General features: G+C 37.0%; 1 protein-coding gene across 13 annotated transcripts in view; it reads left to right on the top strand.

Annotated features, from left to right (window-relative positions):
- The window catches only part of HDAC9 (histone deacetylase 9), a 912,577-nt gene that overhangs the window by 748,244 nt on the left and 145,203 nt on the right, over positions 1-19,130 (top strand). For all 13 annotated transcript variants that reach the window (XM_032401986.1, XM_032401978.1, XM_032401976.1 and 10 more), the window contains one exon: positions 17,248-17,366. In XM_032401986.1, the coding sequence (XP_032257877.1) occupies positions 17,248-17,366 (119 nt within the window). The remainder of the gene's footprint in view (positions 1-17,247; positions 17,367-19,130) is intronic.

The following is a 19,130-nucleotide window of genomic DNA, read 5'->3' as shown; positions in this document are numbered from 1 at the left end:
GAGAAGTGTAGGCTTGGATTTTCACCTGTAATTCATATTTACATGCTTATAATATGCCATTATAAATTACATAGGGAATTAGAATCTGCTGTCTCAGAGGTCAAAAAGACCTCATCATTCTAAAAGATACTTTAAAATACTTAGCTTAATTGATGAGGACAGAAATGATATAAATCAGATCATGTCACTGTTCTACTCAAAACGTTCCAGTTTCCTTTCTTGTTCAGAATGAAATCCAAAGTCCTTACAATGGCCTATGAGGCCCTATATGAACTGGCTTTATGCTGCCTTTCTGACCCCATTTCCAGCCATCTTTCCTTTATTCATTTTATATCAGCCATAATTGCCTCCTTGTGGTCCTTGTGAATACACCAAAGACCCTCCCACTTCAGATTCTTGCATTTACTATTCCCACAGGCCAGCGTTTTTTCATAATTCACTTGACCTACCTCCTTCCTTAACACAGTGCAGCTTTATTCCACTGTCACCAGCTCAGAGCTGCCTTCTCTATGTATCCATATTTAACTTGCACCACCTCCCATGACTTTATATTTATTTTTCACTGAAACCCTTTCTTACATGCTTCCTTGTGTATTTATACACTGTCTTTCTCCTCTATTAGAATGTAAACTCGATGAAGGCAGGAGATCAGGGACTTTGTTTGCTATAAACCCTGCCTACCATAGTGCCTGGAATATCTCAGGAGGTTGGTAAAGATTTGTTGAGTGAAGAAAAGAATTGAATGAACTGTGTGATGCACTTAGCCTCCAGTCCACTTTCCAGTTCCTGAAACTCTTGCCACCACCATCTCACGGCCCCTGGTTTCCTCAACATCAAGGTTTCCTGGTCCTCTTTCAGACAGGGCTGGGAACTGCATGCCTTTATAGCCTTCTCTGCTACTGCTATCCCATATGTACCATACGCTCCAGTCATATCAAAGTATTTGTCATAAGTCTCCATGCCCTTTCAAATGCCCACGACCTTGCCCTTGTTACTCCATCTGCCTGAACTGCCCTCCCTACTTTTTTCTTCCTGCCAACCTTTTACACTAATGTCCAAATTCACTTTTCATGTTCTTTCTTCTGTAGGCCTTTCTTCATACTGTCTTCATCCCTGTCTCTTGGTACATTGTTTGTGACTGAGTTTGTGCCATGCCATACTGCAAAAACATGTTTCCTTCTAAGTTATGAACTCCTTTAGGGCAGAACTACAATTTGTTCATATCTTTGAATCCCGGCAAAGTCCCAGTACCTCTCATACAGCAGGGGTTTAATAAGTGACTTCTGAATGTCTACAAAAATATTGATAACTGTATAGATTATAAAGCTTCGAAAGGCTTTAAATTTTGAGTTTAAGGCTGAAGAAGCAAGCCTTTTGTTTTTCCCAAAGCCAAAGCTGTGCTCCCCTGCACTGAGCATGCCATATGAGTGGGTAGCATCATATATGTTATTTCACACACACCTCGGTGAATCATGGGAAATCACTAGTGTGACTCAGTTTAAATAAAGCACATGCTTCAATGTCAGTGCAGTCAATTCTTTGACCACTGACTAGTGATGAAATAAATCTGGAGATCTGATTCTAACTGGGGAGGTTCTGAATTAGAATCACATTTCACAGAAATAAATCCAAAATGGGTTTCTTTTCTCCTATGACAGAATCTCCAGTGGTCAGTTGGATATGAGAAAGCAGATATGCTATCATTATTGCTTTAGTAGTTTGTTTTCAAGCAAAGAAATACACATACAAATCATCAGGTGCTTGGACTGTCTTTATCATTCTCCTATGATACATATACTGCTTTGGTCCTATGCTTCTCTGTTTCTTTGGTTTACTTCCTTGATTTAGAGAAGTACATTCTTAAGTTATTCAGAAAGGGTGTCTTGGAATTAAATTTCTGAGCCCTTATGTGTCTTAAATTATTTTTATTTAACATACTTGAATACTAGCATGTAATAGCTGGAAGCAGAATTAGAGTTTAAAAATCATTTCCCTCAGAATGTGAGGATATTCACTGTTGCTGATTGGGAGTCTGATGTCAATCTCCTTCTTGATCTCTTTTGAGGATGACTTTTTTCTTTCTTAAGGATCCCTGGATATTTGAAGTTTCATGAGAATATGTCTAAGAGTGTATATATGTTTTTATTCATAAGGTTTTGCATCAGTTGGAGTTACCAAATATGTAGCCTTGAGTCATTTTTCAATTCCTAAGAATTATCTTCTGTTATTAGTTGAAAATTTCCTCCCCTCTTTCTCAGCATTCTTAGGGACCCTGTTGTTCAAAGATAGGACTTTTGGATTAATCCTTTTTGTCTCATATTTTCCCACTTATATTTTGTCTATTTGCTTCCTTTTAGGAGGAATTACTTTAATTTTATTTTTTCAGAGCTTCTATTAGTTTATGCAATTGTAGTTTTTATCTTTAAGTACTTCCCTTTTCTTTGATGTTCCTCTTTCATATCAGCATGTCTGTATTTTAAAGATAAAATATTTTTCTGAATCTCTTTGAGGTTATTATTTCTATTGCCTGAACTATCTGTTTTTTTCAGAGTTATTTATATTTATTTTAATCTTTTTTTTTTCTTTATACTGCTGGTTCTCCTTATATGCCAGGAAATTTCTGCTTTGCCATTGATATTTATGAAAGTAGTAACTGGTGTCAGATTTTTCCCTGTGGTTGTACAAATGGGTCAAATGGGAGCTCTGTGTCAGTGGGCATGGGATGGAGTATGTGGACCGCTAACCCCACTTTGGGGTTAGCATTCCAGAAGATGGCTCATGGTCTCTGAATCTCCCTAAATGACAAAATAAGGAAGACTGTATTTTGGGGCAACAGTATCCACACTAGAAGCTTTGGCTTTCTCCAGACACCTCCTTTTCTTAAGAGAATCATCTGAATGTTCTGCCTGGGATTAAACACTGGTTGCTGGCAGAGAGAGGGAAGGTGATTAAGGTGTTGACATATAGTTATGGTCTTCTTAACCAACTAACATTTCTTTAATCTCTTGTTTTCAGTCTTGACTCTTCCTACACCATACATGTTTCTTTACTGGAGTTCCACTGGGTGGGAGTGTCTCCCATTTCTTCTATGGTCCCATGAGAGTGTGTGCAGGGTGGTAGCTTTTGTTTATTTCATTTGTTTCAGTATGTACCTAGTCAATTTCCCTCTTCTAGAAATTTGTTTAAAAAATCTCTCTTTGTTGGGGTGCCTGGGTGAGTCAGACAGTCAAGCGTGTGACTCTTGATTTCTGCTCAGGTCATAATCTCAGAGTCTTGAGATCCAGCCCTGAGTCCAGCCCCGAGTACGGCCCAGCATCAGGCTGTGCGCTCAATGGGAGTCTGCTTGAGATTCTCTCTCCCTCTCCCCCTCTACCCTTCAAGCTCACACTCTCTCTCTCTCTCTCAAATAAATAAATATATCTTTTCTAAAAAATCTCTGTTTGTAAACATCTCTTCCATCCTCTTTTGTTGTCATAAATTATTTTTTTGTATTCTGATACTTGGTAACATTTTATTTTAAAATACTATTGGATTTCCAGGAAATTTGTAAGAATAGCACAGAGTTCCTATATGGCCTATACTCAGTTTCCCCTGATGTTAGAAATTTACATAACAATCATATAATTATCAAAATTAAGAAATTAATTTTTGTACAATACTCTTAGCTAGGCCACTGATTTTGAATGAGACTGCTGTTTGTCCACTAATGTCCTTTTCCTATTGTAGGATCCAATCTGGAGTCTTACACTGCACTTAGATGTCATGTCTCCTTAGTCTCCTCCAATCTGTAGCAATTCCTTAGTCTTTCCTTATTTTTTCCTGGCCGTGACTTTTAAGTATACTGGTCAGTTATTTTGTCAAATGTCCTTCAATTTAGGTTTGCCTGATGTTTTCTCATTATTAGATTAGATTAGCCTTTCTCATGTATCATATTAGGGACTATTGATGTTGATATGTCTTACCACAAGAGATGTTAACCTTGATCACTTTATTATGGTGGTATCTGCAGGTTTCTTCATTTTAAAGTTTCTGGGTTTTTTTTCCCTTTAGAATATCTTGGGGAAGATACTTTGGAAGATATTAATGCAAACAACAACTTTCTTCTCAAACTATTGCCCAGTAATTTCAGCATCCTTACATGGCCCTTGTCTGTACCAATTATTTCTGTCTCATTCAAATGGTGATTTTCTATTTCCCTCAATTCTTCTATACTTATTAGTTGAAATTTTTCTGTAAGGCAGAGCTATTTCTTCTCCATTCCATTATTTTTTAATCTCTCTGTGGACACACAGATACTTACTTGACTCTATTGATTATAATCCAGTACTGTCATTTGTTATTTTGGTCCTCAAATTGTCACAGATTTGGCTCTTGGGAGCTCTTTGACATTAGGTCGTATGCCCTATTGACATGTCCTTATCTTTATTTGAGCATTTCATTGTTTGCTATCACCACAACCTGTTCAAAAATAGCTTGTGTTTCCCCTGACACAGTCTTGGAATCAACCACTTCTCCAAGGATCCTTGGATCCTTTTATTGGAGATTGATATTAGAAAACAAGATCTGGGTACTAATGGTGCTCTTTGCTACTGGACTGTCATTGATTTTAGGAAATACATACTAACCCATGCACACACACATACACACACACCTAAAGTTATTCTATGACTGTTTGCCTGATATATATTTAAAACCATTAATTCATATATATATTCTTATGCTTTCCTGTCAGTAGGATATTGGGAAAGATGAGAGACAAACATATATGCTTTGTTTGCTATCTTTAACCAGAAAACCTGATAGTTCAGATAAAATTTTAAATGAATGCCTTTGAGGATTTGTTCTAGTTAAGAAAAATTACAGTTTTTCCTACTTACGTTTTACCCAAATGTGTTTTTTAATCTTTCAGACATAGACCTTTTGAATTAATCAGTCTACACTGGCATAAACAGAAGAGTACAAACACTTCATGTACATTGCTAAAATAATTGCCACAATAAAGAGATCTGTGGTGTCTTAGTTTCATCAGTTTATCAGAGAACTGAGCATGAAAGACTTTGAAGTCAACAATAGGAATATAAAGATTCAGTTCAAAATTTAACATGTCTTTAAGGCAAAAGAGTTTGTAACATAGTAGACACTCATTATATACTTGTTGAAATAAGTGAATGAACCTTATCAGTACCACTGTTAAGCATCTGTTACCATGTATTTCTTCAGTACACAGCATATATTGTAGCACAGCATCACAACTCTTAGAATTATGCATCATTAATTCATTCAACAAACGTCTATCACTCCGACACAATTCTGGGCATGTATTTTTTTTTCCCATTTTCTGTTTTTCTTAATTTTTGGAGTAAGTTCAAGTCTATAGGCTTAGTCCTGCAAAGTAGAGAATTTTTTTTTTAAAGATTTTATTTATTTATTTGAGAGAGAGAGAATGAGAGACAGAGAGCATGAGAGGGAGGAGGGTCAGAGGGAGAAGCAGACTCCCTGCCGAGCAGGGAGCCCAATGCGGGACTCGATCCCGGGACTCCAGGATCATGACCTGAGCTGAAGGCAGTCGCTTAACCAACTGAGCCACCAAGGCGCCCAAAGTAGAGCATTTGAAATGTGTGAAATTGCAAAAACCATTTTTGTGAACTCAGGAATGATGTACATAACAAAAGTAGTGTTTTCTTCAGATGGAAACTAGCAGATTCTTTATATTTTGAGATATGTGGATAAATAGATATAATTCTCCTGTAAGTTGGTAAGATGTCTTTATTAACAAAATAGTTGCATTGAAATGAAACCTATTCCATTCCATGCACATTTCTACTATTTTTTCCTAAAGTAAGAGTAATTTTCTTTCATTTTGGCAAAAATGGATGTTTAAAAAATGTTTTGACGGGGTGAATGATTTGTGTCTCATTCATAGTGTATGCCTTCATTTAATGGAATATGTCATCTAGTACCTTCCTATGAAAATATTTGTGAGAGATCCTATTTTATTTTTTAAGATTTTTTTTTTTTTAAGATTTTATTATTTATTTGATATAGAGCACGCAGGCACACAAGCAGGGGGAGTGACAGGCAGAGGGAGAGGGAGAAGCAGGTTCCCTGCTGAGCAGGCAGCCAGTCGCAGGGCTTGATCCCAGTATCCTGGGATCATGACTTGAGCTGAAGGCAGACACTTAACCAACTGAGCCACCCAGACGCCCCTATTTTATTTTTTTTTAAAGATTTTATTTATTTATTTGAGAGAGAGAGAGTGAGCAAGCACAAGCTGGGGAGAGGGGCAAAGAGAGAGGGAGAAGCAAACTCCATGCTGAGGAGGGAGCTGGACACGGGGCTCCATCCCTGGACCCCAAGATCATGACCTGAGCTGAAAGCAGACGCTTAACTGACCGAGCCACCCAGGTGCCCCAAGATTTTATTTTTTTTTAAATGATCTCTACACCCAACATGGGTCTCAAACTCACAACCCCAAGATCAAAAGTCACATACTCCACCAACTGAGCCAGCAAGGTGCCCCCTGACCCACCTTTTTTTTTTAAGATTTTGAGATACTATTTTTTTAAGAGTTTGAAAGTCTGAAACTTGATTATTCTACTCTCAATGTTGATTGGCAGTTTGGATGGATAGGAGATTCTAAATTTGGAAAAGTTTCCCAAGTGACATAATCAACATGGTGACACAGGTTGTTCCTGACTTTGCTCCCCCTCACAAGAACAACTAACAAGTATTGAAAGAAAAGACACCACTGAGAGAATTCTAGAACATGGGGGTAAAGCTGAAGCAACCCCCTGCAGCACAAAGACCAAGAAAACTGCATTAGAAGAGTAAGAAAAGTGGCTACACATTGACCACATTCCTCTTAACCCAGGCTGGCACATCACCACACAGAGAGGTCTCCCCCAAGCCTCTCGTTCCTCCAGTGGAAAAAGAGAACCTAGAGGGAACAACACCCCAGCACTGTGGATTGTTTTGCAGGAGCCCCTACTCTGATCTCACACCACAAGGATTACAGGGAAACCTGTGGGGCTCAACCACTGAGAATCTGACTGTGGTAGAGAAAGGAGGGTCTTGCAACAACCAGCACACAGATTTGGGCAGCCCATGTTCATACCTGCAGTACCCAAGTAGTAATCCCAACCAGTGGTTTTGCTCATCTGCAGAACCAAGTCAGGAGTTCACTTTGACCAGAGAACATGGTGTGCAGATCTACCTGATTCAGATCCTCAAAGGAGTTTTGCAGGCCCTAGAGCCAGGTTTTCCCAGGCTCAGACAATGAGTTGAATTGCAGTCCCACCCACTGTGGAAAATGTCTTCTGGCCCCATCTGACCAGAAGGGGTGGAGACAATTCCTAGAAGCTGTGGCCCAAAGGCATTCAACCTAAGAGGCGGGCAGGCAGAGCTGATTGCCCCCAAAGCAAAGCCAGTACCAGAAGTGGAGCTTTCCCCTGCCATACACAGACAGGAAGATTAATTAATTCATAGCCAGGGCTAAGGGTATCTCCCAGCCCTTCCCAAAAGACAGAGCCTATCTGGGAAACTGAAAGTTGTCTGGAGCCACCCTGGCCCCTCCCACTGCCACCCAGGCAAGGGAGCTGAGATAGCTCCACCTACTCTAGAGACTGTCTTTCTGTCCTATCTGACCAGAAGAGCTGAAGACAACTCCTGGAGACTGTTCAGCACAGTGGTACTTAAACCATGAGGTGGGTCGGCAGAGATGATAGTCTGCATAGCAAAGCCAGTGGCCGTGTATGATCAGGAATTTTGGGGTTGCTGATTGGCTTATGTTAAGACAACAAAGAGTTTTGTATTTGGCTTTCAAGCTGCTTTTCCTTCCACACCCTTGTGGGGAACATAATTTTATCTCCACTCATAGCTGAATGCAGTCTTCAGCCTGTTTGACCAGGGAACCTAACCAGAGCACATGGGAAATTGCATAGCGCATTCAACAGCCCAAGGTACAGCACTTGAACATGTGGTACTTGAGCATGGCCTGTGGCTTCCCCATCTGCAGAGCAAAACTGGTAGACTCAACTGACCAGGGAAAACTCTGGCTTGATTCTGTAACTGAACACAGATCCATCTGCCCGATGCACAGCAAAGTCAATCACAGATATATCAGGTATGCAGAAAGGAAAAGATTTACTTTAGAGGCAGCCAAATGAGGAGATGGGTATGACAGGGCAAGCCTCAAATCCACCTCCCTCAGGGGGAGAGAACAAGTTTCTTTTTATAATTATAGGGGTTGAGATCACACACATATTGATTTATTTTTTTTAAAACATTTTATTTTTTTATTTGAGAGAGCGAGTTTACATGAGTTGGGGGGAAGGCAGAGGAAGAGGGAGAAGCAGACTCCCTGCTGAGTGGGGAGCCTGACACGGGGCTCAATCCCAGGACCCTGGAATTATGATCTGAGCTGAAGGCAGACGCTTAACTGACTGAGCCACCTGGGTGCCCCAAAACACATATTGACTTAAAAGGGCAAGGAAATTTATGACTATTCATAAGAAAAAATGGAGCAGGCACACTGAGCAAACATATATGTAACATACATCCCATGTTCACTTTGGGGTGACACTTAACATCAGAACAGGGCAAAATTCAGCTCTTTGACATCAGGAGGTTATCTTAGGACAAGGAGAAGGAGTTATGGTTATGCTCTGAGAGCTCTTATAAACTGGAAGGGGTTTGGGGTTCATTATCTTAGGTAAGGAATGCAGGGCCTAATTTGTTCATAAGCTGGAACCTTATCAGTTGACCTTGAGTCCAGGCTTCTACAGAGACACCTAGTGGATTTTTAGTGGGGTCTGCGCACAATAGCTGACTGGGGGAAACAGTTCTCTGAAACCCAAGCTCTAAATTTTCTGCCAGTTTCAACCTCATTAACCCTCATTAACCCTATGGGGCACAGTTTCAGTTCAGATCACCAAACAACAAGCTATACAGGCCCTTGTTCTCGTTTCCTTGCCAGGGCAAGGAAACTAATTCATAGCCTCATCTATTACTGAATATGGTACTCAGTCCCAGCCATTCTAGTAAGCCTGACTAGAGAATCCAGGCAGCTGTGGAGCTCCTCTTATAGCCCTACTTGGGTAGGAACCAAGCAGCAGTCTTCTCCAGCTGCACTCAGCCAGTGGCAGACCTCCCCATCCCTATCCTTAGAGCTCAGAAAGTTGCCTTGCCCCAAAATAGACCATAATAGCAGACCCCAACTGCCCAAGGACATTACCAGTTGACACACCCACAGACCCAAACTGAGCTTACTGGTGAAGAACTGTCTCTGCCAAAGCAAACCAGTAAAGTCTGAAAGAGGAGGATCATTACTCACATGTGCAGATACCAACATAAGCAATCAAGGCTCACAAAAAATCCAAGTAAATGTGATACTACCAAAGGAAACTTATAAAGCTCCAATAATTGTCTCTCTAAAGAAATGGAGATCTATGAAGTGCCAGACAGAGAATTCAGAATAATCCTTTTATGGAGGGTTAGTGAACTACAAGAAAACGCAGACAACTTCAAGAAATTAGGGAAACAATTCATGAACAAAATGAGAAGGTCAGCAAGGAGATAACCATCAAAAACAAAAAACAAGCAAATCCTAGAATTGAAAAACACAATAACTGAACTGAAAAATTCAAGAGAGAGTTTCAAAAGTAGACTCCACATTGCAGAAGAAAGAATAAGTGACCTGAAGAATAGGATATTGGAAATTGCCCAGAGGTGCAATAAAGAATGAAAAAAAATGAAGAAAGCCAATAAGAGTTATGGGACACAATGAAAAGAAACAATGTTCACATTATGGGAATTCGAGAAAGAAAAGAGAAAGTTAAGGGGACAGAACATATATTTAAAATAATAAAGGCTGAAAATGTTCCAAACCTGGGGAAAGAAGAGGACATCCAGATTCATGAGGCCCAAAGGACCCCAAATTGGTTGAACACAAATAGGGATAAACTGAAATATATCATAAGTAAACTGTCAAAAGTCAAAAACAAAGAGTTTTAAGAACAGCAAGAGAAAAGTTCCATACAAGAGAACCCCCATAAGATTATCAGTGGATTTTTCAAGAGAAACTTTTCAAGCCAGAAGAGAATGGGACAACATATTCAAAATATTGAAAGAAAGTAACTATCAACCAGGAATTCTATATCTGGTAAAGCTGTCATTCAGAAACAAAGGAGAGATAAAGATGTGTCTGAACAAACAAAAGCTAAGGGAGTTCATTACCATCAGAACTGCCTTACAAGAAATGTTTAAGGGAATTCTTTGAGTAGGAGTAAAAGAACATTAATTGACAACATAAAAACATTAAAAGGTAATATTACCTCATTGGCAATGGTAAATATATAGCCAAAGTTAGATTCTGCAATATGTTAATAGTGGCACACTCACAACCCTAGTTTAAAAGTTAAAGAAAAAAAGAACATAGTAAAAATAACCAAAACTACAATAATCTACTATTAGTTACACAATATATTAAAAAAATGTAAATTGTAACAGCAATAACCTAAAATTGAGGGGGAAGAGAAATAGAAGTGTTAATTTTATTAAATCTATTGAAGTTAAGTTGTTATTGGTTTAAAATAGGATGTTAGAAGTTTAAGATATTTTATGTAAACCTCCTAGTAACTGCAAAGGAAAATCTTATAGTAATTGCACAAAAGAACACAATAAAGAAGTCAAAGCATACTGATACCAAAAGACATCAAAACACAGAAAAAGACAGCAGGATAAGAAACAAAGAACAGTGGATCTACAAAACAACCAGAAAACAATAAACAAAATGGCAATAGTATGCCTTATCAATAATTACTTTAAACATGGATGATACGTATGAAGGAGATTAAGAGATACAGACTTCCAGTTTTAAAATAAAAAAGTCATGGTGATGAAAAGCACACCATAGGGGATATAGTCAATAATACTGTAATACACTTATTGTGGTGAACATTTCCTAATGTATGTAATTGTTGAATCACTATGTTGTACACTTGAAACTAATTTAATATTCTATGTCAACTATGCTTCAATTAAATTTTTTTATTTTAAAAAATAATTAAACAGGGCGCCTGGGTGGCTCAGTTGGTTAAGCGACTGCCTTCGGCTCAGGTCATGATCCTGGAGTCCCGGGATCGAGTCCCACATCGGCTCCTTGCTCAGCGGGGAGTCTGCTTCTCCCTCTGCCCTTCCCCCCTCTCATGCTCTCTCTCTAATAAATAAATAAATCTTAAAAAAAAATAATTAAACATAATGATTAAATTACCTAATTAAAATACATAGAATGGTTGAATTAAAAAAAAAAGAAGAAAAAGATCCAGCAATATTCTGCCTAAAAGAGACTCATTTTAGCTTTAAAGACACACATAGACTGAGAGTGAAATAAAAGAAAAAGTATTTTAAGCAAATGGTAACCACAAAAAAGTAGGAGTAGTTATATCAGACAAAATAGACTTTAAACTGAATGGCAAAAAGAGACAAAGAAGGTCACTGTGTAATGATAAGGTGATCAGTACATCAAGAGGATAAAATAATTATAAATCTTTATGTGTCCATCATTAGATTACCTAAATATATAAATCACAAACTACCAGAGCTAAAAGGAGAAATAAATGGTAATTCAGTAATAGTTGAGGACTTTAAATACCCCACTCTTAACAATAGATAGATCATGCAGACAGAATCAATAGGGAAAGAGCAGACTTGAACAATGCTATAGACCAAATGGATGTAACAGATGTATACAGAACATCCTATCCAAGAACAACAGAATACACATTCTTCTGAAGGCCAATGGAACATTTTCCAGGATAGACCATACATTAGACCACATATAAGTCAGCAAATTCAAGAAGATTAACATCATACCAAGTATCTTCTTTGACCACAATGGCATGAAACTAGAAATTAATAACAAGAAGAAACCTGGAAAATTCATGAACACATGGAAATTAAACAACACTGTCCTGAACAATGAGTGGATCAAAGAAGAAATTAATGGGGGAAATGAAAAGTTTTCTTCAGACAAATGAAAATGGAAACACAACATATCAGGCTTTGCAGGATGCAGCACAAGCAGTTCTAAAGGAAATTTATAGCAATAAACATCTACATTAAGAAGCAAGAAAGATACCAGATAAGCCAACCTAACTCTATACCTTAAGGAACTAGAAAAAGAACAAACTTAGCCCAAAATTAGCAGAATGAAAGAAATAATAAAGATTGGAGAAGAAATAAATGAAATAGAGAACAAGGCAGAGGATCATAGGGGAAGGGAGGGAAAAATGAAACAAGACAAAACCAGAGAGGGAGACAAACATAAGAGACTCTTAATCTCAGGAAACAAACTGAGGGTTGCTGGAGTGGAGGTGGGTGGGAGGGATGGGGTGGCTGGGTGATGGACATTGGGGAGGGTATGTGCTATGGTGAGCACCGTGAATTGTGTTAAGACTGAAGAATCACAGACCTGGACCCCTGAAACAAATAATACATTATATGTTAATTAAAAAATAATAGAAAAGATTAACCAAAGTAAGAGTTGCTTCTTTGAAAAGATAAACAAAATTGACAAACATATAGCTAGACCAAGGAAAAAAGAGAAAAGACCCAAATCAATAAAATTATAAGTGCAAAAGGAGACATTAAAACTGACATCACAGGGGCGCCTGGGTGGCCCAGCCAGTTAAGCGTCCATCTTCATCTCAGGTCATGATCCCAGGGTCCTGTTCAGTAGGGAACCTGCTTCTCCCTCTCCTTCTGCCTGCTGCTCTCCCTGCTTGTGCTCCCTCTCTCAGTAAAATAAATAAATAAAATCCTTTTTTTTTAAAAAAAAAAAGATCTAATCAGTGAATTCAGTAAAGTTGCAAGATACAAAATTAACATACAAAAATCAGTACCATATTCTATACACTAACAATGAATTTTCTGAAAAAGAAATAAATCAATCCCATTTACAATAGTGACAAAAATAATAAAATACCATATATAGATTCAGTGCAATCTCTATCAAGATTCCAATGGCATTTTTTACAGAGATAGAAAAAACACACTCTAAAAAACAGAGAGAGAAAAACCACAAAAGACCCCAAAGAGTCAAAGAAATCATGAGAAAGAACAAAGCAGGAAGCATCAAACTTCCTGATTTCAAGCTATACTATAAAGCTATATTCATCAAAACAGTATGGTACTGGCGTGTGCACGCACACACACATGCACACACAGAAAAATAGAACAATGGGACAGAATGCAGAGCCCAGAAATAAGCCCAAGCATAAACAGTCAACTAATATTTGAGACAGAAGCCAAGAATACTCAGTGAAGAAAGAACAGTCTCTTCAATAAATAGTGCTGTGATAATTGGGTATTCACACATAAAATAATGAAACTGAACCCATATCTTATACTAGTTACAAAATTAACTTGAAATGGATTAAAGACTTAAATTTAAGTCCTGAAACCATGAAACCTTGAGAAGAAAGCATAGGAATAAAGCTTCTTAACATGGGCCCTGGTAACAATTACTTGGTTATGATATCTGAAGTGCAAGCAACAAAATAAAAAGTAAGTAAGTGTGACTATGTCAAGCTAAAAAGATTCTGCACAGCAAAAGAAACCATCAACAAAATGAAAAAACCTATGGAATGGGAAAAAATATTTGCAAATCATATATCTGATAAGGGGTTAATATCCAAAATATATAAAGAACTCATACAACTCAATAGAAAAAAACACAACCCAATTTTTAAAAATGATCCCAAAGGACCTGAATAGACATTTTCTAAAGAAGATATACATAAGACCAACAGTTACATGAAATGATGCTCAAGATCACTAATCATTAGGGAAATGCAAATTAATACCACAGTGAGATATCACCTCAGGTCTGTTAGATGGCCATCATAAAAAAGATAAGAGATGACAAATGTTGGCCTGGGTGTGGAGAAAACAGAAACTTTATGCACTATTGGTAGAATTGTATATTGGTGCAGCCACAATGGAAAACAGTATGGAGAATCCTCAGAAAATTAAATTGAGAACTATCCTATGATCTACCATTTCCATTTCTGAGAATATATCCTAAGGAAATGAAAACACTAACTGGAAAGGAATCTGCACCCTCATGTTCGTAGCAGCATTATTTATTATAGCCAGGACATAGAAACTACCCAAGTGTTCATTGTGGATGAATGGATAAAGAAACTGCGGTGTGTAGATATAGTGGAATATTACTTGGCCATAAAAAAGAGGAAATCCTACCATTTTCAACAGCATGGATGGACCTTAAAGGTGTTATGCTAAATGAGTGAAATAAGTCAGACAAAGAAAGACAAATACTGTATGATTTCACTTATATATGGAATCTAAAAAACAAAATGAAAAAAAAAAGACAAACTCAGAAAAAGAAATCAGACTTGTGGTTATCAGAGGCAGATTGTGAGGGCAAGGGGAATTGGAGAAAGGTGATCAAAGGTACAAACTAATAGTTAGAAGATAAGTAGTAGGAATGTAATGTATAACATGATAACTGTAGCTAACACTGCTGTATGATATATTGGGAAATACTATGAAAGTTAATCCTAAGAATTCTTATCATGGGAATTCTTTTTTCTTTTTCCTTTTATTTTATCTAGATGAAAAGGATGTTGGCTGAACCTATTGTGGTAATCATTTCACAATACATATAAGTCAAACCACTATGCTAGACACCTTAACTAATACAGTGCTCTATGTCAATTATTTCTCAATGAGACTGGGAAAAAAGAAAAAAAAGTCCCTTAGAATTTTCTTTGTATGTTGACTTCCTAAACGGGTTCTTTAATTGTCCTATCGAGTGTTGTCAACTTTCCATGTCTCTGTTTTGTGTTGTACTTTATGAGAGAACTTGTCAACTTTATCTTTTAAACAGTCTATTCTATGTTTTGTTTGTTGTTTCTTCTTCTTTTAATAGCACCCACTTTTCATTTTCCAAATGTACTATTTTATATCTTTGAGGGTAATCCTAATTTTGGTAATTGTAGTGTCTTCCCTGAATTTTCTCTGGTTTTCTGAGTTCCCTTGTTTGTATGTTAGTTTTGTTATCTTTTATCCTAGAAATTTTCTTCAAATAGTCCTTCATATTTGAGAAAAGGGCACTGAGAAGATAAGTGGGAACTCTGTATGGTGAGTGGGGCTTTTGAGTGGTACATTCACTATGGGAAGACTGAGGAAAAAACCTGACTGTTGGTCTGAGTGACTCACAAGTGTCATTCTCTCTAGGTATTTTCTCTTTGGTCCATTTGTTTCTCCAGGAAAAGAGAAAAGTCAGCTTGCTTTTTGTAGCTTCCTCTCTGCAGACACTTAGACTTCTGTTTTAATTTTCCCCTCTGTAGATTGTCTCCTTGTTTGTCATATTTTCAAATTGGCAATCCTTGTCTCCTTTATTATCTTTGTCCTTCAAAAATATATACATATATGTTTAATATCCATATGTAGATAGAAGTCCTTTTGGAGAAGATAGTGAGCTGTGCCTTGAAGGATGTTTACCCTTCAATCAATCTTACAAGTGTAGACTAATGATGGAGAAAAGAGGAGGAGGGGGGAGAAATTTTCCAAAGAGAGGGAAAGGAGATGGAAAATTGGTTACTATGATGCATGTGATTGGATGACAACTTGGTTCAGTCATCTACCTCCATATTTTCCTAAGAGTATTGTTTGTTTTCAAAAGGAATACATAGTATTAATCATACTAAATAGATGGAGTTCCTTGATAAAACAGTCTCGATTCCTTGAGACAATTTAGTCCAATATATAATATCCCAGATACATATATCACATGGTATTTCACTCATATGAAAAGTAGTGAATTGGTAATATATAATACTTTTATGAAAATTATCATGTAAGTGTTGGTATTAATTGGGAAGGAAAAGGATTCAAGATATCTCTCCTGATAATGTAGCTGTATTAGAGATTCTTAATTTTATTGAAGAATAAAATAATGAAACTGTACATAGTAAACAAAATTAGGTTTTCACTTAATTTCACTGGTGGGCTAATTCAGATATGAGTGGCTTTCCAATTGTTAAAAAGACTACCGTGGAAGTCATTTACATGTACATTTATGAGTTTGAAGTATTGAGATTTTATACTTTTATAACAGTAGTGGAGTTATGAAAAACATTTCATTCATTTATGAGTTTCAAATAAGTATTTTTTGTTTTATAACTTCAACAACTTCTTGTTTAAATTTTTAAGTGTAGAACTAATATGTGGTTTTTCACTTTAAAAATTTAAGAAATTAGCAAACATAAAAAAATGAAAAGAACTTAATTTTGTCACTACTTAAGGATAGCAATTTTAATATTTAGTTCAGTTATTTCTCTTAAACACACAACAGAGACCTTACCACTTTTTAAATTCGCTATTGTGTGCAGTTTCCCCATCTTATTAAATAGTCCTTGGAAATTTGAATGTTAATATTGGCACATTGGTCTCGAAGCCTACCTTAATTTTTTCAATTTTATTTTACAAAGCCCAGTAGCATCCATTAGTCATTTTCTTTCAAATCCAGCACTGAGGAAAAAGGGGTTGGGGTGACCTGAGAAGGCTGAAGAGGTAAATGCTGAAGTGTCTGAGTGGGGCCAGCAGGGGTTGCTGTCATGGATGAGGCTGCCACATTCCTGGTGTCTCTGACCTTGGACTCACTTAACATTATAGTCTGGATTCTATTAAAGGAATTTTGTGTTTTTCCTTTGCGGGATTTACCCCCTACCATGACAAATATTTAAAAATGTTTTTTTTTTTTTTAAGTTAGAAAAGCAACTTTTTCTCAAAAGAAATTTATAGTTCAAATTTACACCAAGTTCTCACTAACTGGAGCAAGCCGGGTTTTCACTAAAGCTTCGACTTTCCTCTGTAAAACATTAGTCACTCCCTTGGAAGAAGCACTGTTTTATAGGCAGTGGGATAAAACAGCCACAGATGTGCATGTAATATGATGGGCTTTAGAATGTACCTGCAAAGCATTTTTTTTTTTAATTTAGAGGGAAAAAATGATGAAAGAAAAAAGACTGAATTGGGATGCTAAAATAACAGTGATTCACTATTAAGGAAATGATAAGTTTTGATCCATTCAAATAGTGTTTTCTTTTCCCCTTTTCTTTATTCTTGGGAAGTTCTTGAGGATGTGCCAAGTCATTTTCATTGCACAATTTTTAAAGGTATTCACCATTCCCATGTGTAACTGGTTGCCTTTTTACTGTGCAGGACTGTAGTGACGCCTGTGGCCAAAGAGTTTGATCCAGACATGGTCCTAGTTTCTGCTGGATTTGATGCATTAGAAGGCCATGCCCCTCCTCTGGGGGGGTACAAAGTGACAGCAAAATGTGAGTATATCTTTTAGAAATTTATGATATGCTAAGACATAATAACATCTTTTAGGTCTTTAAAATAGATAGCACCTTTTACATGTGTCTAGTAAACTTAGGTAAGACTTTTGAAAATAATTCAGATCGTATTTATTGCTTTGTCAGATTCATCTCTCTGTAGATGTTTGCCCTTAAGAAAAACAAAGTTAAATTGTTTCCTTTGGTAGACTTGATGGGGCATTTCAGAACCTTTATGTTTTTCAGGAGTCTCGTTTTGCTATTTAAAAGCAGAAGTGATAGGACTTCTGTTTAAAATATGTTAAATGACATCAGAGGTCATGAGTCTAGAAAAGCTCCTGGGCTTTTTGAAAAGAGAATGGAGGTCACTGTTTTTATTCCATTGTACATGTGGTAAAAAATAGCTCTTTCCTAATAATGCTATGGTCTTCTAGTTTGAATACAGAATGTAGTTCCCCTTGCTCAGAGGCTCTGTACGTTCCTATGGACAGTGCTCAGGTTCTCTACTGGTCTTCTGTTGTGTTGCAAAGGTTAACTTTTTGGCTGTGTTCCTTAGCAACTAGACACCAGATGAACAAATGCATTTTGTGTTATACTGCATTTGAATAATGTGACCTAATGGAATCTAGCTAGAAAGAGGCTTTCTTCAAGAATAATTCCCATGCTCTCTGAGTATGAAAATAAGGCATATGTATCATCCATGCATACAAATGTATGCTGGTACTCTGGATATATATAAAAAAGAAGAAAGAAAAAAGCAAAATTGCACAAAAGATCCACTATTGTATATTTTAGTGGGGGTTGGAAACAAATCAAAACAACCCAAATAGTTTTAAGTGAGAGAGATGAGTTTAGAGCAAGTGTGTTTTATTAATTTGAAAAGAACCAAAGAACCAGCATCATGCCAACCTTTGTTTTTAGTTGGCTTCTCATGTGAGAGTTTTCTGCACTCTAATTGTTCCAGTAACATTGTTAGGTAGTAACTATTTTTAACTTCTATTATTTACCCAGGGTTTTGGTGCCTTGTTGTCTATTGAAAACATATTGAAAGAGGCAACTCCACAAACACAAACAAACATAATAATTCACAAGTTTGTAAAATTGAATAGAGAGGTGTTTGGTTTTATCAAATGTCTTTATGATCCCTTTTCTTTCTTCATGGAATTCCACTCAAATGGAAGTCTATCTTCCCACTGCAGATAAACCTCATTAGCATCAAGACTGGTGAAGAGTTTAGTCTAAATAAAGAAAAAAAAAAGACCTTGTACTCCAAGTTGATATACACCCAAACAATGGAAAACACATGGAGCAAAGACAGATATCTAGAAAAGGTGTTCCTTTCCATTAAATATAAGAATCCCCCTCGGGAAGGAGGAATGTCTGTATTTGGGTCTTTTTTCCTGCCAAGGGGGCAAATTGTAATGAGTCTACTTCTCAGAACTAACTGGAAGGGACTAATCTTTTTGTTTGCTTGTTTGTTCATTTTTTTAAATTATGTTAATCACCTTTTTTGCCAAGTGGAGTTCAAATATCAAATGTTATCTTGGAAGGTAGAATAGAACGTAGTAATAGTGTGGTTTCTTTTAGTCATAGACCTAAGATACATGGTTTCTACTCCTTTTAGCTTCAATACAATGCACCAAGACCTTTATTATGTTGTGTTTCTTTATCCATTTGGGGGGAAGCTCTTCATTGCTCAAGATAAGTTTGTCTATAATCTCTCCAACTCCTCACCCCTCCTTATCTGTTTTCCCTTCTTGTGTC

Source organism: Phoca vitulina, unplaced genomic scaffold, assembly GCF_004348235.1.
Source record: "Phoca vitulina isolate PV1807 unplaced genomic scaffold, GSC_HSeal_1.0 scaffold4, whole genome shotgun sequence".
NCBI lineage: Eukaryota > Metazoa > Chordata > Mammalia > Carnivora > Phocidae > Phoca > Phoca vitulina.
The sequence above is the reverse complement of the archived record's forward strand: the minus strand, read 5'-3'. Positions and strand labels throughout refer to the sequence as shown.